Genomic DNA, 18,260 nt, shown 5'->3' on the forward strand with positions numbered 1-18,260 from the left:
ACTTCCATCTTTGGGGGGCCCTGTCCTCTACATTCCAACATTGTCCAAGGAAAGCCGCCCTTTCTCACTTCCCCTCCTTTGCTGAGTGAAACGCAGAGTTGAGAAAGGTGCCTCAGTTGTGGCCATTTGAGACCCATCAGCCACTTCCGGTCCCTCAGCGGCCAGGCCCAGGCTGCCAGGGGGATTAGCAGCCTTCACCCTGTGACTGAAGAAGTTGGTGGGTAAATACCCATCAATCCTTAGGTGAGATGTTGGAGGCCTGTGTTCCACTCCAGCTCTGGCTCCAGCTCCCCAGTGTCCACAGCAGGATTAAGCCCCAGCTGCCCAGAGGTGTGAGGGCCTGTGCGCACTCACCCTTCCTGCCACCTTCCTTTCCTGGCTTCACACCCCCACCTGCTCACTGTTTCCATATAAACTCCTCCCCTGAGGCTGGGACATTCTTATCTGGTCCCATTGCCACACCTCTGCTCAAACTGTGCCCCTGCCCATGGTGTTCTCTGCCTGCATCGTTCACCCATGGCCCATGTCTCCCTACAACTCACCTTACAAGAGCTGTCCTATCACCTGTGTCCGCCAGGACCCACCATTCTCCTCAGCCCTCAGGGCTCACCTAGCATCCCATCCTTGATGGCTGTGTGAGTGCTACTGGGTTTCCCAGACACACAGTGCCCCTGGACACTCAAAGTAGCCTCCATTTCTCTGCAGGCCCTTTCTGCCCAGCTCCAGCACAGTCCAGAACTTCACAAATACAGGTTGAAAAGATAAATATTATTATTTACATCAGCCACCCCCATCTCCCAGCCCTGCACCCCCAAAGTCCTGTCTGTGCAGTACCTCTGGATGTGGGTGGGTCCAATGAGGGCTGGGCCAGTCTATGCCTGGGTTGTATCTGACCAGCTAACCCAAGGGCCACTTGTCCTGCTCCAGGGCACTGGGGCCAGAGAGGGCCTGAGGGTCCTGCCCCTTCTATCGTTGCTTAGCTAACAGTGCTGCCTCAGAGGCCATCCAGGGGCAACGAGCTCTCTGTGACCAGCAGAGGGGCTGTCTAGATGCTGGGTCACTTATGTCAGCAGGTTGGATAGTCCCCGTATTCTCTGTCCCTTCAGAGGGCGGCTAGCTTTGGCTGGGGTGCACCCTGGCTCTTGCTCACAGACTACTTCCTCCCACCCCCATCTTCTCGCAAAGGGGGAAACACCTGAGGCAGGAGGTTAGGGAGAGGGAGCCGTGTGGCTGGCAGAGTAGTCAAAGTCCAAGGGTGCAACGCAGCAAGGCAGGGCATTTCTGGTGGCAGTGCCACAGAGCTAGATGAAGTTCTGGGGACTTGGGAAGATTTCTGGTAACGTAGCCTGATGTTTGATGATGCCACTGATATCTAATGTCTCCAGAGCTCTGACAACATGACCTTGGTTCCAAGCATTGGTGGAAGGCATTGCTAAGACCTGGAGGCATCACAGTGGTTGGGATGCTGTCACAAGAGTTTCCCGTGATGCGAATGGCCCCCACAGTTGTGGAGGAAGCCCCAGGTCTCCAGTGCCCTAGCCACCTTGTGCTCTGGGGGGGACCTTCTTGGAGGGACCCACATGCTACTTTGGATTTCCCAGCTCCCCATTCCTATTCCGTTCGCCAGGGGGGACTGGGGCAAGGGGGAGTCAGAGGCGCTGGGCCCAGCCCAGTCTTATAGGTTATTTTTCAATCATCCATGGCCAGAATGTGGCTGCTCTCAGGCCAGAACTCCTGCTCAGCTGGGGATCAGGGAGGGGTCTTCCAGGCCTCAGTGCCAGTGCTCCTGAAGGTACAGGGTATGGGAAGGAGCCGGTCCCCTCCACAGACACGCAGCCAGCTGAGTCTGGCAACCATCTTTCCCACCACGGATCTCAGGGGCTGCTCATGGCCTCCTAGTTCAGACCCCTGTGGACTGCTTGATGCTATGAAAGCTGACTCGGGTCGGGGAGGTGGGGATGGACATGGCGCGGGCTACCCGGGCGCGGATGGAGTGGTTGTCCTGCCATCGGTGCCATCTCTTCCGGATAGCGGAGCGGACCTGTGGGCATAGAGCAGACCATATGTTTGAACCCAGTCACAGGATGGCCCTCCCTCCCTGAGGGCTGCCACAAGCAGGTGTACAGACAAGCAGCTATACAGGTGAGCAGCGCACAGGTGTGTGGTGCACAGGTGAATAGTACACAGGTGTGAGGTGTACAGGAGGCCACATAGGAACATTGTTGCAACATTGTTGATTTGCATATTTGTTGGGACAGTTTGCTCAAGTGTCCTGAGGAAGGGGTGCTTTTTGTAATCCACACAGTGTCTTTGCCATGAACCCCTACCCTCAACCTACATGCATTACCTGCCCAGGGCTCAGCTTTCTGTTTTCAACAACCCATTTCAGACTCATGGATGAGACTGAAGCTCCAGCTCTTCCCCCCTCCCAATGTCAACTGCCTAAGAGAGCAAAGGAGTAGGTTTGCCACTGCAGGAGCAGTGTGGGCAGGTGGCATGGGCCCTCTTTGGGCTCCCAGAGAATCCCTATAGGAACCTGGGGGCAGGGAGGAGGGCTGGCATGTGGAGGGCAGAGGAAGGCTACAGACCATCTCTGGTCCCAACAGGCCTTCTGCCATCTTGAGCCCCAGCCCAGGGTCCTTACCTCGCTGTTGAGGAAACAGTAGAACACAGACACAAAGAAACCCTGGGGTGGAGGGAAAAGTCGGGTCAGGGGACTGGGCAGTGTGGCCCCACTCAGTTTCCGTCCCCAGCCTCCTGCCCCTACAGTCCCCTTCCTGGGAGAGTGCCCACCCCTGGAGGTGTGGGACAGCCAGGGCTGAGCGAGGGGAAGGTGTCTGTACCTGGAAGGACTCCAGGAAGGAGTTGAAGTAGATGAACACAACCTGGGAGACCTCGTCCTCCCCAGGGTTCACGAAGAACAGCATGTACGTGATGCCCAGGAGGGGAAGCAGCACCAGAGTGGCCTTCACAGCCTTCCTGGGGTGGGGGTGGGGAGGCCCAGAGTCACAGCCCAACCCAGAGAGGGCTGGGGGATGGGTGGCAGGTCCCAAATGTCTGAGGAGGGGGGTGTTTCAGGAGGGACTGCCAGGCCTGGGGGAGGACCCTGCCAGGCCTGGGGGAAGAGGCTGGGATCTCTGGATCCCCCAAGGGTGGGAAGGCAGGGAAGCTACCTGTACTGAATGGTCTCAGACGTGGTGGACGCCCGAAGTTTGGTCATGAGGATGCGGACGATGTTGAAAAGGAAGATAAAATTGATCTGCAGTCAAGCACACAGTGGGATGGTGTGGGCACGTATGTGTGCAAGATGTCGGGGGGTGAGTGGGCAGGCCAGGGACTTAGCCATCTCAGGTCTGATCTTGGTCCCCTCTACTGCTCTCCCCCCCACCCTCATTAGCACTCAAATACTCTAGGCAGAGGGATCCTTTGGGTTCACAGTAGGCACTGACTTCCCCTCCGCGCTGTGCCCCTTTCCTGCCCCCCACCCAGGTTCTTACCAGCAGGACCAAGATCATAGGGCCCTGGTAGATGTAGTCGGTGTAAACCCCAGGCGTTTTGCCAAACCAGCATCTAGAAGGCCACAGACAGGAGGTGAGAGGAGGGGGTCATCTGGGCCCAGTCCAGTGGCATAGGGGAGGGGTAGTGCTTGGCCAGGGCAGGATTGGGTGCCCCAGTTCCAACTCTGGCAAAAGCTCAAGCCACTTGATTCCACCACAGTGCCTCAGTTACCCATCTGCACAATGGACAGCACCCTCTATTATTAGATGTGAAGTTGGAAGCCAGCAGTGTGGCAGGGAAATCATGGAAAAGACCACTGAGTGGAACAGGAATGGGCTCAACACACCATGTTCCCCTCAGTCCCCACTGTGGCTCTGGCACATGCCCACTGGTGGTGCTTTGCCATGCCCCTGTCACTCAGTGGGCCCCCAACAGCTAGCAATCTCTGAACCTGTTCAATTGTAGTGTGAACAACCTGGAGGCAGGTTCCACCTGTCACAGGAGGCAGACCTGCTTTGTATTTTCCTGAGCTCCCTCCAGCAAGCTCTAGGAAAGTCTGGGGAGTGGGCGTGAACTGGGCACACAGGAAGTCCCACCTCCTTGTGCCTAGAGGATGGCCCTGTAGGCATGAAGACCCGAAGTGCCTAGATCTCATGATGCTTCTTCCATAAACCAGAACTGAGATTTTTAGGTGGAAAATCTTGACTTTTTAAAGACTGACAACAAATTCTAGTTTTCAAAAAACACCGTGCAGACCAAATGTGAGCTCTCTGGAGTCAACTCCAGTCTTGGCTTTGAGTCTGGATCCCTTCTGCTGCAGTGTTAGCATGTCACCACAAGGTGGGGCTCCAGAGTCACTCAGACCAACTTCTCCAGCTCCTGTGTCCTTTCGCCTCCAAGATGCTGAGCAGCTTTGGAAAACCTGTTTCCCTCTTCTCCTGGTACTCACACCCACACCTGCACACCTGCAGGCACCGGCAGGGGCACCAGCACCATTGCCCAGGGTTTATGATGCTCCTGCTCAGGGACTTAGGCTCACAGTGGTGTCTGTCAGTGAGGTTGTGGTGGCTGCCTACTCTCTATGATGGTGGGGAGGAATTGTCACTGATGGAGGCCACTTGGAACCCTTGTCAGACAGCAGGTTCCTAAATCCACTTTGGTGGAGAAGATCCTGGCACTCTTGGCTTTGTCCCCTTTTTCTGCCTCTATCTCAGTGGTTCTCTATCTCAGGTGCACAGTAGAATCACCTGGGCAGTTAAAAAATATCCCGGTGCCTAGGCCACACTCTGGACCAGTTATATCCAAGCTGGAGGTTGAGCCTGGGCATTGGTACTTTTTAACGCTTCCTGAGTGATTCTAATGGGAGCCAAGGCTGAGAACCATGCAGCAGAAGTCTAGTTATCAGGGGCAGCTGGGAGCACCTGTATCCATTTAATAAGGCATCTCAGGACTTCAGAGCTGGAAGGGGTCTCTGAGATTGTCTGGATTAATTTCTGTTAAGTCTGTGGAATCTTTTGTTAGAACAAGTCTAAAAATTAATAGAAAACATTTGTACAGCATATGCTATGTGCCAGACACTATTCTAAATGCTTAATATATATTAACTCATGTCATCTTCACCATGATCCTATGAGGGAGGCACTATTATTAGGATGCCCACTTTACAGATGAGGAAACTGAGGCATGCTGTAGTAAGTAGCCCAAGGTCATACAGTTAATTAGTGATGGGACCACCATTCAGACCCTGGGCAGTCTGGCTCCACAGACAGCTGGTAACCATCGTGTAGTTCTGCCTGTGAGAGCCCAAGACAGATAAAGTTGCCTGGATCCTCCTGTCCAGCCCCACCTCAGGCAGAGCACTGCTAGGGAGCCTCGGATTGAGTCCTGCCGCAAGCACCCTCTCTTTGTAGATGAAGGAATGGTGGCCTTGACAAGGAAGGTAGCATGGCTGAAGGCCCTCGGGGCAAAGCTGGGCTGGCAGCCTGGACCTGGGGCTCAGGGGGCCCTGAGGGCAGTGAAAGGAAGGAGGTGACTTACTTCTCATTATCGTAGTACAGCTTCCCAATGGCCCAGGCCACAATGATGGGGAAAGGCACACCTGGGGCAGAGACCGAATGTCAAGAGCCAATCAGGGGGGCCTGAAGGTGAGGGCATGGAGGACCCCAGTGCGGCCCAGGTCCTATAGGCAGGCAGGGGTCCCCAGGGTTAGAGCTGGGACCCACTCACCCAACATGCTTCCCGCAAGTAGGGGCAGAAGGCTGTGGTGCGCACTCTGCCATCCTAACCTGGCCCTGCAGCCAGCAGGCCTGCGTGTGGGTGAGGAGAGGGCAGCCTGGGGCAGGCAGTCGGGGGCTGGCCAGCTCACCCCAGCCAATGCAGATGAACATCCACTTGCGTAGCCGGTCAGTGGAATATGTGAGCACAATGGCCGTGTGCAGGTAGCAGCCCTCCCCAAACATCCAGAAGAAGTTGGTCACATGGAAGTAGTTGTAGGCAGCTGTCACCAACCTGCACCAGCCCTGTAACCTCACCCCCATCCCCACCAGAGATGACAATGAGCGAGGGACAGGTGGGGACAGCAGCAGCACCCCACCCTGGGCCTGGGGCCTCCCCTTAGCAGGATGGGGCTCTCCGCAGGATCCACTCCTGTTCCATGGGCCTCAGGGCCTGGCCCTGGACCCACCCCCGCCAGGGCAACCCCACCCTCCTCTGACCCCTGGCCTCCCCTCCGGGACACACCACGTTGCTCTGGTGGACTTCAGGGCTCATGGTGAGCTGGACCACAAACCACGTGGCATTGCGCAGGATGAAGGCTGAGATAAGGTTCCAGTGGATGATGTTTCTGAGGCACCGGATGCTCCTGGGGGCAGCAGGGGAGGGTGGGTTTTGGGAACAAGGGGAGGAGAGAAAGAGGGAGGGATAGGCCGCTAGCACCACTCCAACCCAGATGTGTGAGTGGGGAAATAGCCTCAGAGTAGGCCTGACTGGCTGTCACACAGGGCCCTTCCTACCTATGACCTGCCCAGACCCAAGCTCTGGAGGCAGAATCTGCCACAGCTAATGCTCCAGGACCAGGGGCTGCCCATGTCTTGTGTGGGTCCGCCCCTCCCTGTGGTTCTAGGTTTGAGGGTCAGAAAGCACACAAGGCCTCCAGTGGGACGTCTCCCTCCAGCTTTCAGCCCTGATGCTTTGGCTTTCCCCCCTCCCCACCCTGGTCAGTTACGAGGCAGGGGGGCAGAAGTGAGGACCCTGCCAGAGGTTTCAGGAGACCAGGAACTCTATAGCTGTCACCCCTCCCACTGAGGTGAGGGGGCAGGACTCCCCTTCCCAGCAGCCCCCTGCATCTGACTTCTCCACCCTGCTCAAGCCCGGGGACAGTGCTGGGGACTTCTTACCTGAGCCGCAGAAAAAGGACAAAGGCCACCAGGAGGGTCACCAGGGAGACGCAGTGGCCCAGGTAGTTGATGATGACAGCAATGTGGTAGTGTACCCTGTTCTTCGTCTGAGGCCAGAGAGAGGGCCAGAGGTGAGGCTCCCGCACAGCCCCACCCCTGTGCCCACTGGCAGCCCCCTGGGTGGCCGGAATAGAGTGGGCCATGCTAACAACAATAGTTACCCCTCCCTGAGCCCCCATGTGTCACTGTAATTTGAGACTGTGTCTCCTTGTCTGTCTGTACCTGAATCCCACACTCTGTCCACTACTCTGTACTGTTGGACAAACGTCAGTTAACTTGACTCGCCACATCACACAGGGTCCCCTTCTGCATGCACAGAAACTAGTGCATGGCTCACAGGTGTGCTCACACTCACGTTTCCATTCAGCTCAAACACTCTGGTCCTGGGGGGTGTAGACACTGACCCTCCAGGCTTCCTTCGTCCCCCCATTTCTGGGTGGAGCCACCATCTTCTCCATCACCCCTAACTCCCTCCTGCTGTAGCTGAGGCCTGACTGTCCCGATGCCTTTTCAGGATGGTGCAATGAGTTCTCCCTGCCTGGTTCCCACTGCCCCTGCCAAGGTCCCAACCCTGGCCTCTCCTAGCCCTGGCTGCACCCTCTTTGCCCTTCCTCTCCACCAGGGTTTCCTGAGCTTCTCCCTCATGGGGCCCCTGGCTCCTCTAAGTGTGGTCTCCAGGCCAGCTACGTCAGCATCACCTAGGAGACTGTAGGAATCTTAAGAAATGCAGAATCCTAAGCCCCACCTCAGGCCCAGTGAGTCAGGAATCTTCATTTTAGCAAGAAGCCCAGATGAGCCCTAAGCATTTCAGAAGTTCTAGTCCAAATGCCTACCCTGTGAAGCAGTGAACCTGGCCCATAAGCCTGCACCCCCAGAGTCCCATCCATGTCTTACCAAGGCGTGTCCTCCCAGGATGCACAGAGGCCCCAGCTCCCTGTGCTCAGCAGAGTGTGGGGAAGGGGAGCAGGGTGTGTGCAAGTGTCATGGGCAGCAGAGGTGTCACTGCAGTGGAAGGAGACTGTGTGTGGGGACTGGGGTCAGTGCCATCCTGGAGGGCTGGGCCATGCACAGCCAAGCTCCCCAATTGGGGCTTGTCTTCTGGTGGTGATGGTTGTGGGCAGGTCTCCTTCCCAGGCTGGACTTTGGGTGCCCTCACAAGTCCCATTTCACAGGCGGCTGGTCTGCCAATCCATTATCTGCAATCCCCCTGGGCGCTGGTGCTTAATTGGGGCTTATACAGGACCCAGAGCTAAGAAACCAAACTCGGTGCTTGATTAATTGGAGATTTTCCTTGGTAGCTCCAAGAGGAAACCAGGAGTCCTGGGAGTGGGGAGGAGCCTGGTAAGGCTGGGAGCTAGCAGAGGGGATGCCGTTTTCACTAATTAAATGAATTAATTACCTAGAGTGCTAGGCAACTGGGCCGGCAGAGGCTGCTGGGGAAAGGGGTGGGTGACTAAGCCAGGCAGGGCAGGCCAGGGTGGGGGATGTGTGGGTGGCAGCCCCGCTGAGTCAGTAACCAGAGGAAAGGGTGCCCATGTTACCTGTGGTCTCCTCATCTGACTCAACTATGTTTCCTGATCTGGAACCCCACCTCCCTCCCCCAATCCAAGGGGCACCCTCCTCTCCAACTCCAGGACTTCTCAGGTTGGCTCACTGTGGGGGTACTTAGCAACCTGGGGGCTATCTTTGCTCAGGTCAGGTTGTCCCGGAGCCACATCCACCGTCCCAGCCCAGGATGGACCACGTGGTCTGGCCTGTGTGATCTGAGATGCCAGAAGCCTCTCACCTTGCATCCTGAGTCCCTCACCCTGCCAACCAGTGCCCCTAAAGAACATGCCATTCTTTTAGGCTAAGTTTTGCTCTATCTTTGTTGGGTCTGAAAAGGAACATCAGAACCCCAATATCTCAGCAATGTGAGGCCAGGCAGCCTGGGGGAGGGGCTAACCAAAGCACTCAGGGCTGGGTGGGTGCCAGGTGGGGAAAGCTGTCCTCCCAACCTCAGCCTTTTACCTGGGGGGTGTGCAAAGGAGAACTTGGTTTCCAAAGCCCCAGGGCCCAGGCCCTGACGCACTCTGGCCACTCGTATAACCTTGTGTGAGTCCCTCCCCTTTTCTGGGCTTCAGTCTCCCCATCTGTAGGCTGAACGGGTTGCATTAGGTCAGAGATTCTCATTCTCTCCCCATCAGAAGGCCCCCCTGGGGCAGATTCCCAGGTCCTCCTTGGACAGTTTCACTTCCTGGGTGTGGGTGTAGCCCTGAGACCTATATCTGAACAAGTGCTCTGGATGATTCTTGTTCCGGGCAGACTAAGATGGGATGGAGGGTCTCCGAGGTCCTGTCCAATTTAGATCATCAAGGCACAGGAATTCCCAGGATCACCTGGGCCAGCCCCTCTCTCTTCCACACACCAGAGGCCTGATGCTCCTCAGACAGCTTGGGACATCCTCCCTTCTGCCCCAGGCTTCCAGCTCCATGACCCCACCTTCCTCAGTACCCACTGAGGGGGTGGGTGGGGATGTAGGGAGAGGGCACAAGGGGGGCAGGGCAGCAGCACCGGGAAGGTAGACATACCCGCGCATCTGCCAAATGTCAACCTTAAAAGATTATTCATCGCAGCACTGTTGGTAACAGCCAGAGACTGAGAATAAAAATTGGGTAAATAAATTATGGTCCATCTGCACAACGTGATATTATGCAAATGTAAAAGAGAATGAAGCTGCTCTTTAGTTACTGATACGAAACAATCGCCAAGATGGATAATTGCTTGGAAAAAGCAGGGTGTCAAACAGGGTGTATAATATGCAATGTTTAGGTAAAAACAGAAAAGAATATGTGCACCTAATTACTCAAATATGCAGAGAATGTCCCTGGATGAACATTTAAGAAACTGGCAAAATGGTTGCCTCTGGGGAGGGAACCCAGTGGCTGGGTTGAGAGGGAGACATTCTCTGTGTGCCCATCTGTACCTCTGAATTCTGTATTATGTGGAAGCAACATCTTCTCAAACACATTTGCCTATTTAAAGGACTCTCTAAAAGGCCTTTTTCGAACTGCACTACCTCCACCTCCACCCCGATTCTGATATAGCCCTGTGGTTGCACCTGGATATGTTGCTCAGGTGGGTGAGGTGGAAAATGGATGGAAACCTGTCCAGTGAGCGTGGGTGGAAGGAAGAAGGAAGGAAAGAAAGAAGAAAGGAAGGAAGGAAGGGAAGAAGGAAGGGAGGAAGGGAGGACAGGAGGGAGGGAGGGAGGGAGGAAGGAAAGAAGGGGGACCCAGCTCATCGCTGTCAATCTGCCCACCATCCACTTGGCACACCCTCCCTCATGGATACGTGAGCTCTGGCTCCTCTACCCTGACCAGCCACCAGCCACGTAGCAGGCACAACCTTGGGCTGGGGGCCCTGACACCCCTTGGCACAGGTGGCCTCACAGCAGCCTCACCTCCTCACTGAGGATCTCCTGGCACTCGGAGTAGTTTATGCGGGCGGCCCAGCTGCCATTGGCCAGGCACTCCCGGTAGCCGTTGTCTGGAAAAAGGAGAGAGGGAGAGTGACCCTCAGTTCCTCTCCCAAATAGCAACCTAGGCATCTGTCTGTCCATCCATCTGTCCATTTATCCATCCACCTGGGCCAGCATGGGCCTGATTGCTGAGTGAAGCTGAGGAGAAGGGGTTCCCTACTACCCCATCCTGCTGCTGCTTTCTGCCCACTGGTTCCAACAGGGGCTCAGTGTCGACTCCAACACCTGACTGTGGGGCCGTAGCTCTGCCCACTTGTGCTGGCATGATCATGCCCACAAGACTGGCCCTTGGGTAGTCTCACTGGGCTGTTTCCTCAAAAGCCCTTATGTCGTGGCAAATTATATGGTGGGTGTCCTTCTGAGAACTCTCCCATTTTGGGGTCTCATGTGACAGCAAAAGAATGGTGAGATCTGACGAGTCAGTTCTCACTCGGAGGCTGGGCATGATGTGGAAGGGTGTGTGGTGACAGCTCACGTGGCACAATGAAATGACAGGGTTTTCTATGGCGACCATCTGCAGGGAGGTTCCCGTGGTCGGTCCTCATGTGACAGGGTTCCACATGGGGTGAGGCTCACAGGGCAGGTGTTGGGGAAGGTCCCCATGGTGGCATTTCCCCACAGCAGCTCCTATGTTGGGAACATCCATGGTGGAGGTCTCTTGGGACAGAAAATGACAGGTAGCAGGATTGTGCTGGGGGTGGGTCTCACATAACAAGTATCTCATGATTAGGATCTACTACAGCTGGCTCACAGCCTGGCACATGGTACTTGGAAAAAAAGACAGAGAAGTGGCCCGAGGAAGGGTGGGGTCTGTGCAGCCATCAGCTTGACTGCAGCCCAGAATCTGTCACCTTCTAAGGGGATGGGGAGGAGCCCTGTGGTCTGAGGCCTGGCTCCAGAGCTCTGGGATGACAAGAGCTGCACAAAAGGCCCCCCCCGGGGGGGGGTCACCAGGGCTCTGAAACCCAGTAGGGAAGGACAAGGGAGATCCCAACCTTGAAGTTTTTCTCCTTTGCTGATAAAGTTGTCCTGCCCCACCCTGTCTCCCCTTCAGCATCGGTGGCTCTAAAGATATGTCCTTGACTTAATTCTGGCCCTGACTCCAGGCTGGAAGAGAACTGAGTACCGAGCTATTTCCTCTGGAGTCTCTGTCCTGCTGCAGGCCTTTCTGTGGTTCCCACTGACTCTCATGTCACAGGGTGGAGGAGGGCTGGGGAAACTGCCTGAGTCCCAGTGCCTGAGCCTGGGGCCAGGCAGGGACAGAGCAGTGTGGGGGAGACAGAGGTGGGGGCCCAGGGCCTGCTCAGTGCTACTGGGCTGCGTGAGGGACTGGGCCCACTGGCCTCTTTAGCCCCTCTCCTATGCACCAGGGAGGCTGGGCCAAGGAGCAGTCCAGCCTGGGAGCTTCCTCTCTGTTCGCAGCATCAGGATCAGAGGGAGATGACCGTGTGGGTGGTGGGGGATGATGCTACTGTGTCCCTGAGAGAGGGAGGCATGGCTTGGCCTCCAGGGCTGCGAGGCTGTGAGGCCTCCTCTCTAACCCGCTCCCCAGCCCCTCTGCCAAGAGGCTGCTCACCCCTCTATAGCGTGCCAGTGGGGAAACAAACGAGGCTAAATAGATTTTTAAAGCTCTGCTCAGCTTCCCTGATAGTGGACCTGAGTCTCAAGTCTCATCTCACAGAGTTGAGCCCTTGGGCAGAGTTGGCTAAGATGCTGCTAATTCTCTCCTAATTGCTAAATGAGGGATAAGCTATGAGAGGGCTGAGGACTCAGTGACGGGGTGTTCAGAGAGGTCTGGGGCGAGGCAGGGAACCAGGGGATCCAGTGTCTCTGCCGTGGACCTGAAGTGCCTGGGACCAGAAGCTGCTCCGGAATGTCTGCAAAGAAAGGGACTTGGGAGCCGTGGTTCTTGCCTTACGATAGGCAGAAAAAAGCAGTGTTAAGAGCATGACTCTCCACTCAGACAGCCTGGGTTCAAAACCTGGCACCACCCCTCACTAGCCGTGTGACCTTGGGCAAGTCACGCAACCTCTCAACGTCCTTATCTGCAAGACAGGAATGATCTTAACATCGGCTCCCCACCTTATGGTTGAGTGAGCATTTTTAGTTAACATATGCAGATGCTGGGAGCTCCACCCGGCAGGTGGTGTGAGCTGTTATTATTATTGTCTTGGAGCTATATTTATATAACCTTACATAAGATTCAGAACATGTCACCTGTCCCTATCTAAGGGGGCCCTGGTGAGGATAACAAGAGCTACCCCCTTAGCCCAAGCCCCCCTTTCACACCCCAGATGTGGGGCTGGGAGCTGGAGTCCCTGGTTGGTTGGGAGGCAGGGAGCAACCCTGAAAGAAAACAGGTCTACAAGCATGGAGTCGTTGCCAGGGAGGATGTGACCTCCTCGTCTTTGATTGCTGAGTGGAGCAGTCCTCCCAGAGAATCATGGGAAAATGGATATTTTTGGAAATGTTCCCCATCCCTTGAAGATCAGATGCAGCAAGAAGGAGGGCATTAAGGAGAAGGCCAGGAAGTCCCTGTAGCACCTCATCAGTAAATGAATTAATTAGTGCTTAATGATTAGGTGCAACTCTGGGTTCTCACCATTGATTGCATGGGCGTGTCCCTCATTGTTCTGGCACTGGGCACCTGGGGGGTGGGGTCTGGCAGCCCTGCCCCTACGTCTAGGGACCATCACTCCCAGCTCCTCTCCTGGGATCACAGAGGGAAGAGAGAGGAAGCCAAAGAGCACCCTGCCCAAACCTCCCACCCACCTTGCAGGTGGAGCAACCAAGGCCCAGAGAGAGCCAGTGCCAAGGCTTCCTTAGCCAGTTACAGATGGAGCTGGGGCTGGAACCCAGGATTCCTGGCTTCCATTAAGGCAGGGCTGGCAGATCGAGTAGCACATGCCCAGGCACTAAGTTCTGAAAACGTTCACTTTGGGGACAAGAATGGAGGAAACTCCTGGGGAGTGGCCAGAGCTGGCTACAATTAGGTGGGGCTGCAGCCACAGAGAGCCTGGCCAGCCCCACTCAGGAGTGTGGACTTGACCATGGAGGCAATGGGGAGCCATAGGCAGTGGATGACTCCAAGCAAGGGTGTGACAGGGTCGGAGGCAAAACAAGGGTTACAGATCCTGTACCTTGGCTTCAGTGATGGTGTCACTGGTGATGGAGGGTAGGTAGGGCTAGACCTGAGAATCATTTTGGAGGTGAAAGGACAGGACCTAGTACCTGAAAGGGGAGGGGCCTCCCTCTACCCCCCCCCCCATCATGCACCAGCCCCAATGCTGCCTCCTTCCTGTAGGCACGCAGCATTATGAGTGGAGTAGCAAGAGGGCTCTGACTCCCAGTGTGGCCCTGCTTCCAAGCTTTGTGACATTGGGAAGACCTGCTTCCATTTCCTAACTGTGTAATGGGCCTTACTAAATTGGAGGCTGGTCGCTGTGCACCCCAAGCTTTCCTCTTAGGTACTTCTGCCCTTCCTCCTGACTGCATGTCCTCCCCACACCCCTTCCAGTTTTTCTTCTCCTTCTGTGGGTTCCAGACTCATGAAGCTGCTTGGTCTGGCTCTTCCAGCCTCCTGTCCAGTCCCAGTGCCTCCCCAGGGCCGTCCAACGCTTTCTTGGCTGCAGCCCCCAACCCTAACCCCCTTAGTCCAGCTGGAAAAGGAGAGATGGGCAGGAGAAGGAACTTGGGAGCTTTGAGCTAAACGAAGTCTTACAAGCCGTGCGATCTAGCCCTCTCCATCCTCAGACAGGGCGGAGGGCCACAGAGGGGGAAATGTGCTAAAGGTCACACAGTGTGTTTGGAGTAAACCATGAGGTGTCTGTGGTCATCCTTGGTACCCTCTTGGGGCTGAGCTCGGGCCCACCAGACCCCAAAGGCCCACCTGGAACTCCCACCCTCCCCTTGGACAGGTCAGGGGCCCTAGCCTGCAGCTGTTGCTGTCTTGAAAAGCAGGGGCTGTGAGTCATTGCCAGGGGAGAGCAAATTAATTCTGAGGGTGACAGGCGACATAGCAAGGAGCTGCAAATCCTGGAAGTGGAGGCTCCGGGCCTCAGGGGAGCAAGGTGTTTACATGGGGATCAAATATCTGAACACTGGGTTAGTTCTCCCCAACCCCACCCACCTGTGGCCTGCATGCAAGACCAACCCCCCCCTGGCTGTAGATCCAGAACTCTGAGTCCCCCACCTCCTGGCTGGAGGGCCCTGGGGAAGCCTCATAACAGCTCTGCACTCAGGGTTCTCATCCCAGAGTTGGGGCTGTTCTGATGATTCCTCATGGGGTTGTTGGAGGCTCAAGGCAACTTTGTCAACTGCAGAAGAAAGTGTCAGAAAGACCTGGATGCAACTCCAGCTTCGTCTCTTACCACCTGGTGACCTCGGGCAAGTTCCCTAACCTCTCTGAGCCTCAGAGGCCTTAGTTATATTATGGGCACTATGGAGTTATATACAGTATCTTCCAGGGGTATTGTGAGAATCGGCAGTATGAGCACAGGTGCCCAGCACAGCAGAGTTGGCCTTTGGTAAATGGTGGCTGTATCCATGAGAGGTACTGTTATTATTGTTATTGTCATTATTATTTCTCCCACTTTCAACAAGTCTGCCCTCCACACATTCCCTTACTTGTGGTGGTGTAGCGGATACCGTAGAAATAGGCGGGGCAGGGTCGAACCACCAGCTGCCCTGCGGGACTCTGGGGCCAGCAGGTACCAATGACGTCCACGGATGCATTGCATTGCAGTCCTGGGGGCAGAGACAGCTGGTGAGGCAGAGCAAGATCCCCACTCCAGTGTCCTCCCCACCTGGCCCACACACACCAACTGGGGACAGGACAGGAACAACGACCTGTCCTGTGTGGAGACAGCTCATCCTATGCAGGGGAAGACTCCAGGGGAAAGAAGCTGAATCTGATGCTATGGCACTGAGGAGCCAGAGTGGGTTCTAGAGCAGAGGAGGAGCAGAGATGGCAGATGGTGTTAAAAGCTGAGGTCCTGGCTGACATTTAGCAGAAGGCTGGACATGCTTTAGGTCCCCTGCTCTAGAGCCTGAGGATACTTTTCTCTGCACATCACTTGGTTCAGACTTGAACTCTCAGATTTCACAGCATGGGGAAGACCCAGCCAATCCCTGACACAGCCCCACTTCACACATGCCCCTTTAGGAACCAAACCATATCTGCTCTAGCCCTGCAGGAAGGAACCAGCTAAATGAAGTTGGCCCACCTTCTAGCTGGCTTAATGACCACATTTATTGAACATACACTGTGCTCTGGTCTGTGCTGTGCCCTGAGAGGACTGACTGAAGGAGCACCATGGGAGAATAGGGAGGGAACACCACCTAGGGGAGTAAAAAGGACACTGAACCAGGAGTCTGGAACCCTGGCTTCAGACTGGGCCGTGTTACTAATTTGCTGTGTGACCATAGGCAAGTCACTTGCCCTCTCTGGGCCTTAGTGTCTTTATTATAAATTGAAGTGGTTGAATCTGATAATAAATTCTTAATCTCAGTTCATGAAAGCTTTAAGGGTTTATAGAGACTCTTAGATTAAATGAAAAATTAGGTCTATTCATGCATTTTTCTTGGGAAAGGGGCCTTAGCTTTCATTAAATTCTCAAAGGGGCCTATGACTTAAAAAGGATGTAAACAGCTAAATTAGAAAGTGGATTTCAAATTCCCCTTCCAAATATTTGCCCTTAATTAAAGTGTGTGGGTGTGTTGGGGCAGAGTTGAAGCCACAGTAATACTTTTGGAGGGTGGGGGAGCTTTTGGTCTCCAATGGATAGGGGCTGGGCTGAGGACAGTCCTGGCCCCCCTCCTGAAGCATCCCCTTCTTTCTCTGCTTTGGATGCTCCTCTTCTACATAAGGCTGGCCCAGTGTGCTCAGTGTGCTCAGCACGATGGAAGAGAGCTAATAACCTGGGATGGCGCAAGAATGCACAGACAAGCCAGCGAGAGCCATGAACCAGTGCGGGGGCAGCCTCTTTAGGTCTGAGCATTAGCAGCTGCCAAGCTCTGGCTAGGGCCCACCTGCCATCTCCTCCCCAGCTTAGCTTGTCCCCAGTCTCTCAGGAAATAGCACTGGATTAGATTGGTGCCCTTTCCCTGCTGGATGCAAGGCAATGCTGAGCAGCACTTGTACCAAATGCTGGTTTTCCTTTCTAATCAAAACTCTTCATAGTGTGTTCATGCAAATCAGGGCGCAAGCGGGTAGAGGCCTTGAGGCCAAGTGGTTTAATTGAAAGAGAAAGAAATCTGGACTGGGGCTTAATGGCTGTGAGGAGCAGGCGGGCCAGGCGGCTGGGGTGGGCCAATCCCTGGCACTGAGCCACAGTAGGGCATCCGTGAATTGCTTCACGGAGCAGAGGTGGGGTTAGGGGTGTGAGGAAAGTAGGCTGAGATTTTAATGTCATGGGCCATGTCGATAGTGCTGAGCCTGGAAGAGGGGGTAGCTGGAGGCACGTGGCCATGGGAAGGGAGGGGTAATATGACCCACGTTCTGCTTTTTCAAAGCCTTTCTTCATATCCTCACCCATCCTGCAACACCTTTCTCCCCTTTGTACAGGTGAGCATACTGAGGCCCATGGAAGTAAGTGACTTGCCCCAGGTCACAAGTCAATGAGTGAAAGAACCAAGACACATAGCCATGTGTTTTTTACTCTAAATCCAGTGCTCTTTCTATTACACCACCTTTTGTGCCAATAAAGGGAGGGGGGACAGTCAAAGGGGCAGTGGGGAACAAGTAGCATTTATTAAGGGCTGTGTGACAGGCATATGCCAGGCGCTTTACATATACCATCTGGTTTAATGATGCCATCGTACCTTCCTCAGGAGGTTGTCCATTTGTTCACTCATTCATTCACAGTACCTCCTGAACAAGGGACTGGGAAGATGAATGGAATGTCACATGTGCCACCTGGAACTTGCCTAACACACCTTCTCAGTCTGGGTAGCATTGACTCTCCCGCTCTTCCTTCTCCCTCTTTCCTGCCTTGGACAGTTCTCTAGAGCCCCTTCCACAAAGAACAGAGGGCAGGGAAGGACTGGGCACCAGCCATAGCCAGGACCAGGCCAGAGCCAAGGCAGGGACTGGCCACTGAGCAGATGGCCCTCTTAGCCTTGAGGACCAGGTGCCAGCCAATGCCCCGAACCCTGACACCGCACACAGCTGGTCTGGGTTTGGGGGTGGGAATGCACAGGGCCGCTGCTATTTGCCCCTAGGCTATGGGCTGTGGATTCCATAGCACCTACTAAGGGTCTTGCACCACCTGCCAACATGGGTGCTAATTCTCTCTATTTTACAGATAAGAAAACTGAGGCCTGAGCACTCAAATTGCCTATCCACAGTCACACAGACACTAAGAGGCAGAAGTGGGTTTTGAACACTGGTGTTTAATGCCTGCCCAGGGTTGTTGTTACTAGATGGCTTACGCCCTCACTTATGGGACAGCTAGATACCTTCAGGGTCTCTCTTGGGGGGGGGGGCGGATAGAGTCAGGTGGACCAATGTATCACTAGTCTTGTATTTTCCTCCTTCCCCACGTGTGCACAGGGCAGATGCATGGGGCCCCATACTCACTGTTCATGGGAGCAGGGTGGTCAGACTACCCCAAACACTTGCGAATGGAGGGAAGAGGAGGAGGAGTGTGGGTGGCTCCCACCTGCCTCTGAAAAACCCTTGCTGAGTCAGGATCATGGGGGGCCCACTTTAATGAACAGACAAGAACCCTTTGAAGGTGGCCTATTTAACGCTTGTGCAGGATTGGGCACTGGTTTCTTCCTCCAAG

At 54.9% G+C, this 18,260-nt stretch overlaps 1 protein-coding gene and 1 long non-coding RNA gene across 3 annotated transcripts in view; one reads left to right on the forward strand and one right to left on the reverse strand.

Annotated features, from left to right (window-relative positions):
- Positions 1–18,260, forward strand: part of LOC308569234 — a 135,386-nt gene that overhangs the window by 26,705 nt on the left and 90,421 nt on the right. The gene's annotated exons all lie outside the window — the stretch shown is intronic.
- The window catches only part of CRHR1 (corticotropin releasing hormone receptor 1), a 38,265-nt gene continuing 20,752 nt past the window's right edge, over positions 748–18,260 (reverse strand). Inside the window, exons 4-14 of the mRNA XM_081161936.1 lie at positions 15,100–15,219; positions 10,396–10,481; positions 6,894–7,000; positions 6,238–6,358; positions 5,864–6,017; positions 5,536–5,596; positions 3,498–3,570; positions 3,174–3,259; positions 2,844–2,979; positions 2,645–2,686; positions 748–2,041 (exon numbers count right to left, since the gene is read on the reverse strand). Coding sequence (XP_081018062.1) covers positions 1,901–2,041; positions 2,645–2,686; positions 2,844–2,979; positions 3,174–3,259; positions 3,498–3,570; positions 5,536–5,596; positions 5,864–6,017; positions 6,238–6,358; positions 6,894–7,000; positions 10,396–10,481; positions 15,100–15,219 — 1,127 coding nt within the window. The 3' untranslated portion in view covers positions 748–1,900. The remainder of the gene's footprint in view (positions 2,042–2,644; positions 2,687–2,843; positions 2,980–3,173; positions 3,260–3,497; positions 3,571–5,535; positions 5,597–5,863; positions 6,018–6,237; positions 6,359–6,893; positions 7,001–10,395; positions 10,482–15,099; positions 15,220–18,260) is intronic.

Source organism: Miniopterus schreibersii, assembly GCF_964146895.1.
Source record: "Miniopterus schreibersii genome assembly, chromosome: 16".
In the NCBI taxonomy this organism is placed as follows: Eukaryota; Metazoa; Chordata; class Mammalia; order Chiroptera; family Miniopteridae; genus Miniopterus; species Miniopterus schreibersii.